The sequence below is a fragment of the Temnothorax curvispinosus genome, unplaced genomic scaffold (genome assembly GCF_003070985.1).
Source record: "Temnothorax curvispinosus isolate PA1 unplaced genomic scaffold, ASM307098v1 QBEX01004775.1, whole genome shotgun sequence".
In the NCBI taxonomy this organism is placed as follows: domain Eukaryota; kingdom Metazoa; phylum Arthropoda; class Insecta; order Hymenoptera; family Formicidae; genus Temnothorax; species Temnothorax curvispinosus.
In genome coordinates, this window is record NW_020214555.1 from 70111 (window position 1) to 84696 (window position 14586).

The 14586-nt window shown below is 33.1% G+C and overlaps 1 protein-coding gene across 1 annotated transcript; it reads left to right on the plus strand.

Annotated features, from left to right (window-relative positions):
* The first annotated feature begins 371 nt into the window (after positions 1-371).
* On the plus strand, positions 372-4416 carry LOC112454071 (ectonucleotide pyrophosphatase/phosphodiesterase family member 5-like). Its single transcript, XM_025015261.1, has 8 exons — positions 372-700; positions 2288-2534; positions 2622-2714; positions 2888-3254; positions 3335-3544; positions 3623-3877; positions 3975-4065; positions 4257-4416. Exons 1-8 carry the CDS (start codon positions 585-587, stop codon positions 4282-4284), a joined length of 1407 nt encoding a protein of 468 aa, XP_024871029.1. The 5' UTR covers positions 372-584; the 3' UTR covers positions 4285-4416.
* The last annotated feature ends 10170 nt before the right edge of the window (positions 4417-14586 follow it).

Consider the following 14586-nt stretch of genomic DNA (forward strand, 5'->3'; position numbering starts at 1 on the left):
CTCTATTTTATAGCCAATCAGTACGATCTGCTGCTGCTTTTCACTGCCCATGAAATTTCACCTCAAGACAGCCAGTTTTGATTGGTCCGCCAGTTTTGTCAAAAGCAAGGGAACAGAAAGAGAAAGAGATATAAGAGAGAAAGAGAAAGCGATATGAATATATAGCCTTCTCTCTCGCACGATTTTGACAAAATTGGCCTTATGGCCAGTCTATTATTATAGGGTCTCTTTATAGTTATACTGTGATTCTGTGATTATATAGAAATATACTCTCCCACCCACATGGGGACTATCTGCGATCGCTCGCTGCGCGGCGCCCGCGGCGGTCCGCGGTGGCGCCGGTGGCGGCGATGCGAATATTGCGAATGATGCGATCGATCAGTCTTTCACGCACTTTCACGACTTTCACGCTTTCATGAAAGCCGGAGCACGGAGCACGCTCGTCGGAGGACTCGGAGCTCGGACAGTCGGAGCTGTCCGACAGGTTATACACCGCAGCTATGAGTGATGTTCTCGTGATCGGTTTTGCGGGACGATAATTCGCACCTTCCTATGTTCTCGCGAACCGCCGCGATTGCGTCACCATGATCTCCAGCTCCACGGTCCCATTTGTTTCGCTGTTTCTCTTCCTGCTGAACGCTCGGGCGGGTCCCGTGCCGGATGCTCCGAAACTGTTGATCGTGTCTTACGATGCGTTCAGGTGTGAGAATATTCGTGGTAACATAAAGGCATAAAAACGAAGTATAAGATTTAGAAAAATTATTGTTACACGAAAAGAACGGTTCTGCTGAAGTGTATGTACAAATTAATGGCTGCAGATATAAATCTGGAAATAATTATGGACCATTAAATTAATTATATAGCACGCTCAAGCATGATCCCAGTAAACGAATAAGTAAATTGTCCATAATAGTATGACAACAGATTTGCTCAGATATTGCAACAAATCAGTCTGTATTAAGGATGTATCACGTATACCTTCCCAGCAAAAAGCATAGTAATCTGAGAAATCTAATATATATCGGTTGTATGCATACTTTAACGGTTGACTATTATTGCATATCATAAACAAGGACATTAATATTACTGATTTAAGTGATTTTAACCATTTTTTATCATTACTGGCAGCGTATTTGTAAATATTCTTAATAGAGGTTCAAAACTTTTGGCTGGGAATCTTGCCTGAATCCAACTGCTAGAAACAAAAGTCATACATATATAATCTGGATAAAGACAGAAAGTAACAGTTAAATATACGGTAAATAAATACGCTGAATAAAAAATAAAAAGAAAAAATATACGGCATTGATACACGGTTTCCGATAGATTAAAAATTTTATCGCTATCGCCTAGCATTGTGCAAGGGGCTTAAATATCGGAACATAACCATAATCTGACAGTAGATTGTCAGCAGAAATGTGAACAGAATTTGTCAATTTATAAATATTTAAATGAAATACATTTTGTTTATATGGTTACAAAATGGTAGATTCTGATCAATTTCTGGAGTCAATCTGCTATGTGTCTGCTGAACACGCCCATTATATTCTGTTATAGAGTCTGACCGAAACAATCTTTTTTAATTTCGGCCTAAACTTTCATGGGAATTCTAGAAGGGCCATATGTATACAGTAGTATACACGCACACAGATATAATATACACTTTTTCTTTGTATAAATATCATAATTTAATTATTAAAATAATTACACATGTTATAACAATCCTACTATTACAATTCTATTATCACAACCTGTAGTATGTTATATATTATCCGTAGTATCACAGTCATATTGAAATAATAACAAAATTTCTAAACATAAAGCAAAAATATTTTTTAAACATGTCTGAAAATTCTGGAAAATAAACAGTCTTGGCTACATCGCTGAAACTTTCTTTCAATTTCAGCCGAAACCAAAACCGAAACCGAGTTTTTGGACTCTATTCTGTTATATTTCTGTTGACATTCTATATATGTAAAATTTGTAGTGGACGCTTTCAATATTGGGATGATAATGGTGCAAAAAGTTTTGACATTCTAGTAACCAAACGTCATATATAAATATTTAGACGGTACAACATGATTATTTTTAAATCTATATCTAGCTAAATTTTTAGATACTTCAGCAACCATTCTTTTCATATAGGATCTTATTCGGATCTTACAGAATGACTGAAAGCATCAGTATTGATTTATTCTGCATTGCTATTTACTTATTGAAATGTGGAAGAATACATATGAAATGAAAATATATAGGATTTTATTTCATTTCTCTTTCTTCTGTATAGATATGACTATTTCGAGAGAAATTTGACACCTTTCATGAGCCACTTAAAGGTGGAAGGCACTTACACGGACTATATGATGAATATTTTCGTCACCAAGACCTTCCCCAATCATCATACGATGGCGACGGGATTTTACGCGGAAACACATGGGGTTATAGATAATGAATTTTTTGATTCTGGGAAAGATAATATTACTAAGTATTCTTACGAACTGTATCATTACAACAACAATATTCTGCCTATTTGGGTATGTAGCAAGATGATAATTATATTACTTATATACTTAAGCATGTTTTACATTTTATTAACACATTTTTCGGTTTAACGATTTCAGACGGTTAATGAAAAAAGTGGCAGACGTAGTGGCACGATGATGTGGCCGGGTTCTGTGTTCGAATATCAAGGAACGTCACCTACTTTCGCCCAAGTGTGTTGAATTAACATACGGAATAATATACCTAGCCAACACACATATTTCAAATCAGGACATATGACGTCTTTAAGACGTCTTTATGATCCCAATTTGGGACTTTGTGTTCACTGGGTAGATATACTTAGATCTTAGAGATATCTATCGATTATAATAATAAAATATTTTAGGCTTTTAATGACACGATTTCCTGGGAGAAACGAGTTGATGAATTATTGTCGTGGTTTGTACATCCCACAAACCCGATAAACTTGGGGATATTATATATTGAGGATCCAGATTACCATGGTCACGCTACAGGAATAAATAGTCCTGAATTTAATGAAATTCTCAGAAAATTGGATAATATTACAAAATATATGCACGACAAAATTGATTATTATGGTTTGACAGATGATCTTAATGTGATTCACTTAAGTGACCATGGCATGGCATCAGTCACGATGGAAAGAATAATAAATTTAACAAATTACATCAATGCTAGCGATTATATATTCGTGGGAACTTCTCCGGGATTACATATCTTTCCACATCCTGGTAAGGCTGGTTCACGATACGATTTGTGTGGAATTATTGTCTTTGTTAAAACTTTGTTTTTTTTTAAATACGTCACTTAGGGAAAGAAGAGATGATTTATCAGAAATTGAAGTTTGCCGCGGAACAAACGAAAACGTTCAAAGTATATAAAAGAGAAGATATTCCGAAGAAGTATCATTATGGCGATAACACTCGTGTAGGACCCATTTTTGTCATAGCTGAAGTTGGATATGCATTTCAGAACCTTTATGATACCATAGAATATTATAAACGGAAATTTAATATTACAGGTAATTTTGTACTGGCCACACACTTATTGCTATATATGTACTATTTTTATATAACTTTTAACGTTGTTTCCCATTCAGTTAACAATCAGACAGAGTTTGGGCTGCATGGTTATAATAATGAAGCTAAAGAAATGCATCCATTCTTCTTTGCGAATGGACCTGCTTTTATGCCAAAATGTAAATTGGAGCCTTTTAACAATACAGATCTATTTCCCTTATTTTGCGAAATACTTAATTTGAAGTGCCCCATAGTTAATGGCACTTTATCTCACATAACAAAGTGCCTTAGGACACAATCGAAAGATATATCAATATCTACATATAAAATGTTCAGTAAGTATTTCTTTTAACAATGTATGTAAATAATAAATAAATTATTCTTTTAATAAAAACATGGATTTTACAGAATCTTAATAATATTTTTGTTTAGTTGCAGTCATCATAACCACCATGTTAATAGGAATTTCAGTAGTGGCGACAATAATTTATAGGAAAAAACGAAGATTAGCATATAATTATAGGTAAAGAACAAATACATGATGATAAATATTAATGGATCGATTTTCTTGACTTGTAGCAGTTTTAAAAATTTGAATTTTTTTCTCTTTCTTTTTTATAATAAATTTGCTACTCTTTTATTTTGTTTTATCTAAATAACAAAACTCTTGTAGCATTAATAAGATTTAATAACAAAATTATTTTTATTTTTCAGGGAATCGTATTATACGTTGGGCGAATAAGATATTACAATTTATAATAAACATAACATTATACATCTTAGTTAGGTTTTAGTTAGTAAATTAATCTAATATATGACAGGGATATTATACGAAAGCGATATCTATATAAATTATTATGTTTTCAACAATGAATAGTACAAATATAATTTTTTATCTCCTTGGATCTCCTCCATGTGTAAGGAAACATGTTCACTAGATATAATTTAGACATTAACGTAATTATTTAGTGTTGGTACAGATTTTTAGACATTTAAAATGTTAAGAATTTGTTAAATCATAAAATGGCATCATAGAATAGCAAATTCAAAATAATATATCTCATTAGTATTTATAAATATAACTTACTAAACTAAATATAACTTACTACGATATGTGATCTTAGTATTATAAATGTAACATTTCTGAGTAAATTACAATTATTAACTCCGTTTAACTTTTATTTTAGAACATTACTGGATGAATATGAAACTCAACAGCTTTGGGACGAAAGTTTAATACCCCATTTATGAAAAACTTTCTCTCAAATAAACACATAATTTTTAAAAAATAGGAACGAATTCATACTTTTTGAATTATTTTTTTTCTCTAAATAGTACACAATTTGTCCTTTTCTAAATATTGCATCACAAAATAGAAAACCTTCGCGTTGATTTACGTCAAGGATTAATTAAGCAGTTTTTAAATCTCCTTTTCCATTTATTATCCGATAATGACTCGTGTTGTCGAACGGATTTATCGCAGAATCGATCGCGAGCAAGACACGTAATGGAGGCAATTTGCATTGAGTTATTCCACGTGAAAGCTCTTACGATACTATTTGCAAGATCTCCTGACAGGTGAAGCGAGATGTCATTACATATTTGAGGCAATGGCTTTGAGAAGATATAAATAGCGAATATTTTAATATACGTATATTTCATTTGTAGAATTGCATTAGATAATTTCCCAGCAAACACAGAATACACCGAGTGAGCAATTTGATAGCAATTATCAATGATATTTTGCAATATTATTCTCCATTGTTATAGATTAATTCAAGTACATCGTAGCGAAAGTAAGCGAAACTATATCAGATGCTTTGTGTTAATAAAAATATATAAATTTAGAATTGTACTTGGAGAATTGGAACTATGCATTTACTGTATAAAATTATGCATACACTGAAATGTTCCCCGACTGTAAAACGTTCCCTGATGAATAAGATTAATTACGTATGCAGAACAACATAGTCGTATCGATTAGAATTATGTATGAAACATGTAGATAATGCTCGAGGCTCCGTTTGATTCATTTATTTCATGCCAAAGCGACTTTGTACAATCGTCATTAACGTGGATATGACGGAATTAATCGACGAAGAAGGATATACCTCGCATTCCAATTTTACTTTTCTTCAGCAGCGAATAACGTACCGTATTATCATCTTGTCTGCCCAGCAATTTTTGTATAATTGTACACTATAATAAAATTTTCATTATTATACGTAAAATATTGTGTATGTGAATAAGACTTATTTGGCCTCGTAATATGAGTTGTTATCTAGCCATTTATGTCGTTCGAAATGTTTATATTAATTCCTTTCATGACACCAAAGTCTTAAGAATTAATTGATTTTTTGGTACGAGAAAGTTAAAATGCATATCTATACGCCAGAAAAAATTAAACCACATTACCGAACATATAAAGAAGAATTATGACTTTGAAAATTCGATATTTATAAGTGACGTTATCGAAAAAGTCTATTTTCCACATTTCAATGTAATAATTTGTTTATCATCATTGTTTATCAAATATCTTAAGATATTAAATATTAACTGCGCTACATATTCGCTAAACTCTATACTTTCGATAGTGCCGATGAAAATGCAGAGTCACCATATATTTAAACAAAATGTTTATGTTAAAAGTTGACCTGAAATGTGGTTTAGATGAATATTTTTAATGGCGACTTTCAAGGAATTATTTGGCAACGCTGCAAGTTAATTGTGCGCTCATGTCACATTTCAGTTCATCACGTACGGTTTATTATCAACTATTTATTATGTTTAAAAAAAAAATAATCCAAAAAATTGCCTTTTATTTTTGCCCACATTACTCCTCACTTTATGTTTCTTACATCACTCATTATTATTATAGAATCTCTCTTTGTGATAAAAATAAAAGAAAATGTCACAATATTCTTTGATTAATGAAATTGACACTTACATTATTGACACTTTTGTTATCAACTTCACATTTTACAATCGGCGTCCTGTAAAGCGCAGCGTTGCCATATTATTGTTCTGACAGTAAAATTTACCAAAAAATGAAAAATTTCTAAATACACATACCTAATATTTTCACTTTTTTCTTGTAATTAAACATAATAATCAATTATAACTTGATTTTATATAAGTTTAATGCAATATACAAGAGTTTGCTGAGGCCCTGCTTAAGCTCCTACAAAATACGCTCCTCCGTGAAAGGAATACCTTAAACTATCATGTATTTTTTGCTTTAACTGGAAATTGTCATTACATTTATATACATAAGACAATTATTGGCAATTATTATTGCATTTATATCCAAAATTTATAAAATATATTTATAGAATATAATTTATTCACAATTATTGCAACCTATACCATACGCATTTCCAGTGCTTTTTCGAAAGAGTATTGTAAAATTAACGATGTTCTTTGTTCTTCAGAGTATAAGATCTCGAATGCTCACTTAAGGAAGCGGAAAGTTTTTTTATCAGCTTCCTTTTTTATCAGTCTTGTATATAATATTGCGATAAATTGCTCGCGCAAACAGCGCGAAATATTAAAATGGAGAAATTTAATCGCATCATGACAATTACTATCGTATGTAGCTATAAGGCGTAAATTAAATTACCCATATTTTCAGCCTACTGAAAACTTTGTAATTACGATTAATAATCGCAAATGTAGTTACAATTACAAATTGAAAGAGTAAAAATTCTACGCGTCACTCTATAATATATGTGATGTCTTTGATGCATATACATATAATCGTTTCTTTGCAAAATTTTTTTATCTCTTATATCGCACAAAAACAATCCTATATCAATGATTTACCTGCCTAATATTATGGGTGTTACAATCCCGTGATAAACAATATGCTACATGAGCTTTTTGAAATAAAATATCAAATCGTGCAGATATATATAAGGACTGCCTTTTTTAAATTGCTTTTGAGATTGCTATTGCTATTGATGACGTAAATGGAAAATTTTTTGTATGTAGCTCTGAAAATATGATACAAGAATATATATTATAGAAAACTATACAAAATGAAATTGTGCCAACCACGATTTGATCAAATCAAAATGCTGATTAATATCTTAAGTATAAGTGAGAACTTTGCGAACGTATATATCTCTTCTGACTCACCGGGTCAATTACTTCATATTTCTCGACGCAAGCGGAAATATATGTTCCTCAGAATATAAGGTTTATACATGAAACCACGAATGGAGTTTTATGTCAGCGGATTTCATAAATCGTATCTTTATCAAGTGGGATTTACGAACCCGCATCATCAGGAGTGATTTAACGTTCGGGCGTTTGTATAAAAGTGACGTTTTCTCTTTATTTTCGTGCACACTCTCCATCGGCAGACAGATCTTAGGAATCGTAAAAAAAGTAAGGAAGTAATAATTTGGTCACGTTAATCGTCACGTAATTATGATATCCTTCACGTGGAACGTTAGCTAGATTTCAAACAAAGTCTTCTCTTTAACAAGAGTGATTATTTGACCAAACTGATGTTTAATATCGTCGAGTTACATTAATTTATTCGACGTTTTGACACTAGTTTTGTGTCCTTATCAAGAGTTTACTAAAACAACGAAGTCATTACATAAAAAATATATCGCACAAGGAACAAAGAACGTAGAAAGGGAAATAAATACCTGTCCCATATTAAAGATTCTTCTTCTTCTCTAGCCTGTTTTCATCCACTCCTGGACATAGGCCTCTTTCATTTCCTTCCATGTCTTTCTCTCTTTCTCTCCATTAAAGATTATAGCCGCACATATCTTTTGCAGTTTTAACACTTTGTCAAATTTCAATGTGAAGGATCCGCGACCCATCCTTAATTAATCGTGCGATGTAGCACAGAAACAATACATAACCAGAACAGAGACGTGCGAGAAACGTCGTTCCGAGTCGGAGGATGGAGTCTAACTTATTTGTAAATACCGAATACGCGATTGCCGGGTCACCGGAAGAAAAACATACACTCGAAAAGAAAACTATTATGTGGATCTTATAATTCGGTCATATAACGGGTTAAGATTTTCCGTGTTTTTTTTTTAGATTGATCGTATTGTCGTGTTTTTTAATGTAAAAGATCTCCGCTATCTCCCTCTTCCTTACATTTCTCTCTCTATGCAAAACCTCATATTATAAGATCCGCATAACAGTTTTCTTTTCGAGTGTATGTTTTTCTTCCGGTGACCCAATCGCGTATTCGGTATTTACAAATTAGTTAGACTCCGTCCTCCGACTCGGAACGACGTTTCTCGCACGTCTCTGTTCTGGTTATGTATTGTTTCTGTGCTACATCGCACGATTAATTAAGGATAAATCGCGGATCCTTCACATTGAAATTTGACAAAGTGTTAAAACTGTAAAAAATATGTGCGGCTAATCTTTAATATGGGACAGGTATTTATTTCCCTTTCTACGTTCTTTGTTCCTCGTGCGATATATTTTTTATGTAACATGACTTCGTTGTTTTAGTAAACTCTTGATAAGGACACAAAACTAGTGTCGAAACGTCGAATGAATTAATGTAACTCTACGATATTAAACGTCAGTTTGGTCAAATAATCACTCTTGTTAATTTCCACTGACGAAGAAAAGAATTTTATATCTTCTCTTTAAGTACAATAAAACAAATGGTATCTCTTATCAGCAACAATGTTATATCATTTTCTTTGTTTTTAATTTTAAATTGTAATTTATGCAAACAGTTTTTAATTGTACCTTTGGAATTCATAATTATTACTATTTTACATATTATTTTTGTCTAATAGGAAAAAGTTAGCAATACGCTAGCAGTTTATCTGTCGATTTGAACAGAATATCGTAGCAGATTGACATCAACTGTACCCATATATTAAGAAGGTTGAGACGCGCAAAAAGTTTAAAAAATTCTCTTTAAAAAAATCAACGTTATATATACAATTCCTTCGTTATACGATATATGTAGATATGTAGATATACGATATAGGGTGTAACAAGATCCATGAGATAAACTTTAGGGAATGGTAGGTTTTACCAAAAGAATCAATTTTTGTTAAGGAACCCTTGTCCTATATACGACGCGTCTTTGAGGGTTACACCTCTGGTGTATACTACATCACTCCAGTCGATATTAATAGGAAGAAGCTAATTGAAAGGATCATGAAGGCTTTGATCAAATCAGGAATAATATTACAATATTTCAAGCAGTAAGAAATGCAATATGCTACACAGATATGATAAATATAATCAGGTGCAAGGCAGGTACTTTAATCACTTTTTGTAATATATATACGTTTATTGACTCCCCTCAGGGTTGCAAGGCGTTTTGAAGGGACATTCCCAACAACCCTTTACAAACTTACACAACTCTTATTCTACCTTATCACTAGTCCTTAACACTTTTTGTAATAAAATGTGTAAATAAGATTAAAAAAAGAAAAAACAGCAAAAAAATACAAAATAGTTATTTGTGTAACAAGTGCGGGAAGTTGAGAATTGGACACGAGTGCGGAGTGGACGCACGAGCCGAAAGCGAGTGCGATCACCCGCACGAGTGTCCAATTCTCAACCCGCACGTATTAAGCGGGGAGCACACACTTCTGCACAACGCATAATGCGTAAGCATAAGAAAATCGATTGGTCCATACACATGTGCATAAGGAAATAGACCAATCAATTTTCTTATGCTTACGCATTATGGGTTGTGCAGAAGTGTGTGCTCCCCGCTTTACACACCCTATTTTATATTACAAAGTGCGTGGAAAGTGGCCCATTATTGCGCGCGCGTCATCTGTGCGACGGATTGCCGATTCCATACACGAGTCAAAACAGTGCGGTAATGTTTACATTGGCGATGGCGGCACCATCCAACGATCCAACATGCTTGACTTTATTTTACAAACGTTCAACTCCTTTCATCCCAGACTACAATTTACTCTAGAAGAAGGAGTTGACAACAGATTATATTCCTTGACGTTACACTCATTTTACAGAACAACTACATAAGGAGGATGTTAAAAAGAGGCCATTTTTGGCCCGTTAGTGCAACGTGAAAACGTACTAGAGAATTGTTATTTGGACTATTTAAGAAAAGAAAATAACATTTATTTCATTCTAAAGTGGTGGGAACATGCGGTTAGAATAAGCAAAGTTTAGCTCGTTTTACCCTTTGACGACAAAGCATGTACGCATAATTTCTGAACCAGATTAGTGTGGCAACGTGGGAACTTTGCAATTGCAGGTGTGTCCAATAATGGCATCAATTCCAGCCATTGTTTTATCGACAAGCAGGTAGACAAAATACTTAACAAAATTAGAGTGTCTAGAACGTAAGCGAGCTTTGAATAGATTGGCATTCAAAAAGTCTACATCTATTCCGTATTTACGGTAGTCAATGTGTGCAGTTTCCTTAGCTACTTCAAACTCAAAATCTCCCGCTTCATTTAAGTGATCGGCATAGTAACTCCGCGCCATTTTTATTTGATATGTGCCACATGTGTACAATTGAAGCTGAGAATCGTCAAGTTGTGGAAAGAAGTCTATTTTTAAAATATGAGAAGAAATTATGCGTACATGCTTTGCCGTCAAAGGGAAAAACGAGCTAAATTTCGCTTATTCTAACCATGTTCCCACCACTTCAAGATAAAATAAATGTTTTTTTTTTTTCTTAAATGGTCCAAATAACAATTCTCTAGTACGTTTTCACGTTGCACAAGCGGGCCAAAAATGGCCTCTTTTTAACATCCTCCAATTTTGACTAATTTCATAAACCTACATTTTCGGAGAGATACCTTAATTATGACTCTCAACATCTCCTTTGTCAAAAAAGAGGCACAGTCATTTCACTTATAGATAGAGAGCCTTCCGTTTGTCTCATCCAAGCTTCCACCAAAAAAAATCTCGAGTTCGCGATTAACTGTTTGTAAATAACGGATATCCATTACTTTTCATTTCCAACATACTAAAAGAACGCATTAAAAGCTTAATCGCGTTACAGAATAAACATACTAACACTGACATAACAACTAACGACAGTGAAGACGTACCACGTCAAGCATATTTCGTTGTACCGTACATCCCGACAATATCAGAACAATTTCCCAATATAATTCGCGATCTAGATACAAAAATAGCTTACACAAAAGCTTAAATAAGCTTAGAAGATTTATCAGGGTACGTACATATTCCTACCGGATCACGTAATAATGTAGTGTATAAAATTTCTTGCAAAGACTGCGATGCGTCTTATGTCGGACAAACAAAAAAGGCTTTTACAAACGAGATTATCTGAACACTGGAAACATATTAACAAAAATACTACACAGAAATCCGTAGTGACAGAATATAGACTAAACAACCATGAATTTGACTGGAATAACGTCGAAGTCTTGGATGAAGAACAATCATATGGAAAAAAATTAGTTTCTGAAATGATATTTATAAAAAGACAGACTAACGGCCTTAATTTACAAACGGATGCAGAGAGTCTCCACCATGCGTACCTTCCCATTATAAACAAGCTTCCAAAAGTATAACTGTAACGTGTTGTTTAGAACTTATTATTTATACAAAACTTCCGTGACATTGTTCTTTTACACTAACGGTCAGTCGTTATCGAATGCTCATGACAGACAGTTGTCTCTTACGGATGGAGAAGGTGAGTGGCCTCCATAAAAAATTAGACCCACATTTATAAAATTCAACGATTATTTTCACTTCAGTGCTCCTTTTTATGGCTGGCACCTAGAGGAGACCACACATAGAATGTCTTGTCACCTGTGAATGAGTGCTCACCGACGTGTCAAATTAAACATTTACATTCTACAACTCACACAGCACAGTATGTATTAAAATCTACATGTATAAAGCATTGCGATTTCTATCCATTACTCAATTTGTAATAATACTCTGTTTAGTTGCTGAAGATGGTCCGAATAAAGACCGAAACGTACGTCGTTTAATTCCATCAAGAATAAATATAATTTCGCACCGTCAACAGCGATTATTGGCTCTTAATTAGCCCGTTTCCTTCCACGTGTGGACATCCAACAGAGCCTTATCTCTGCAATTTTAATATTATTTCTGATTTGATAAAAAACCCTCATGATCCTTTTAATTAGCTCTTCTCTAGTATCGACTGGAATTATATACACCGGAGCGTAGCTCCTCAAGAACGCCTCGAAGGACAAGGATTCTTTAACAAAAGTCAATTTTTTTTGGTGGGACCTACCATCTCTTAAAGTTTGCTCTATGGATCTTGTTACATACTGTATATACGCGAGTTACTTATTTTATAATGTTACAGTTTTAATAAATAAATTGCTCATCCGAACGATCAACTACTGCACGATTGCAACGATTCAGGCAACTCGGCACGATCGATAAATCACAGTGATAAACTTTCAGATTTGTCTCCAAGATATTTATATAAAACTGATGCAATCCAGCGATCGCACGGAATCATTCAGCTAGATGAATTTACGATTATCTGAAGTCGCGATTGCTCTTCTGCTCGAAACTATAATACATACTCTGTATAAAACAATCATCTTATTAAGCATGTATTCTGCTAGCAGAGTCTGCCGACATAATCTGATAGCAAATTTTATTAGCAGAAGTTAGGTAAAATTTGTTATTTCGTAATTTACGAGGATGTTTAAAATATAAACGGGAATTTGTTTTCTATATATGTTATGTATACAATACTATGCCGAGTACCGGAATGTTTCACATACTACTTTTTATTATAATTCTCCTCGACTGCAGTGTCTTGTCCCATTATTCTCGAAACTTTCTAAATCAAAGAAAGTTTTAGGTAGCTTGTCAAAACAACTCTGCACAGTTTCAATGACCTCGTCATTATTGCGCATAGGTATCTTCGCACTGATCGGATACTTGTACTAACTATGATGACTAATTTTGTACTATTTCTCTTCATTTAATTTCCTTCTTTGTTTAGTTGCCACTAAGCTTGGTAAGTAAGCATAAGTTTCCTTTTATCATTACAACATATAATCTACTGAACATTATAGCTCCTTTTACTTTTTAGACTTACATGTGCTTTTCAACGAAGAATGCATGCAGTGTTTGTTACTACAGTTATTTTTGATGAGTTCTCATCATAGAAGTGTACTTTACTTTTGACATCTCAGTTATTTTTAAATTCTTGACTTATCATGTTTAACTTTGACTTTGGCTTTCCGATTAATCATTCCAACGCTTTGAACGTAAACCTCATTTCGATTTTCTTTTGTCAATAGGATGTAATTATTTTATTTTTATTCTTTTTAATGTGATTCCTCTTGGTGTTTCGTTATAATGTTCTGAAGAAGTCCAAGTATGGTTCGAAACGTTAACAATTTTATGCAACTTTTAAATTTTTAATAAACAACTATGTTTTAATTTATTTTTTACCATCCTTATTTATTGCTCCAAAATTTGCCGTCTGTCACTTTTATTAGCTGTTATTTTTGTCGAGCGTAATATAATTCTTTTTATCATTGTGATATATATTTCTTGCTTCCTAAAAATTCCTTTAGTGGTCCGATTATCATCTGTTTGGCTCGATTACCTCTATGTATGTGCAAAGTTGGTTTAAGGGTGTTCTAAAGAGTTAGTTAAAATGTAAAGAAGTTGACGAAAATTTAATATCATATTGTGTATTCTCTTTCAAAGTTCGGGGCTAAATTTCAAATCAATTCACAATTTAGATAAAAAGTTATCAATTTTTGAATATCCGTTTTACAAAGGGTTTTACAGAGAAAAGTGTAAACATTAAAAAATGTAACCAATATAATAATATTTTACACACAAGCAGATCATCAACAAACAAAAATATAGCAACAAAATTTAAAACAATTTACAATTTTTTTTGGAAAAAAAATAGTAGTAGGCAACAGTTATTTACAGTCACTAAATCTACGTCTTTTACGTTCTATTAGATGTTCCGTAACTATAATTTATATATATTTTTTTGTCTTTAAATTCCTGGAGAATTAATATCAGAATTTTTAATATTTTCTGCATATACTTTTGGTTGGGACGGTAC

Coding starts and splice junctions, on each gene's coding strand:
- LOC112454071 (XM_025015261.1), top strand. CDS start 585: ATGATCTCCAGCTCCACGGTCCCATTTGTTTCGCTGTTTCTCTTCCTG. Junction 3,545..3,622: donor ACGGAAATTTAATATTACAG/GTAATTTTGTAC, acceptor TTTCCCATTCAG/TTAACAATCAGACAGAGTTT. Junction 3,878..3,974: donor ATCTACATATAAAATGTTCA/GTAAGTATTTCT, acceptor ATTTTTGTTTAG/TTGCAGTCATCATAACCACC.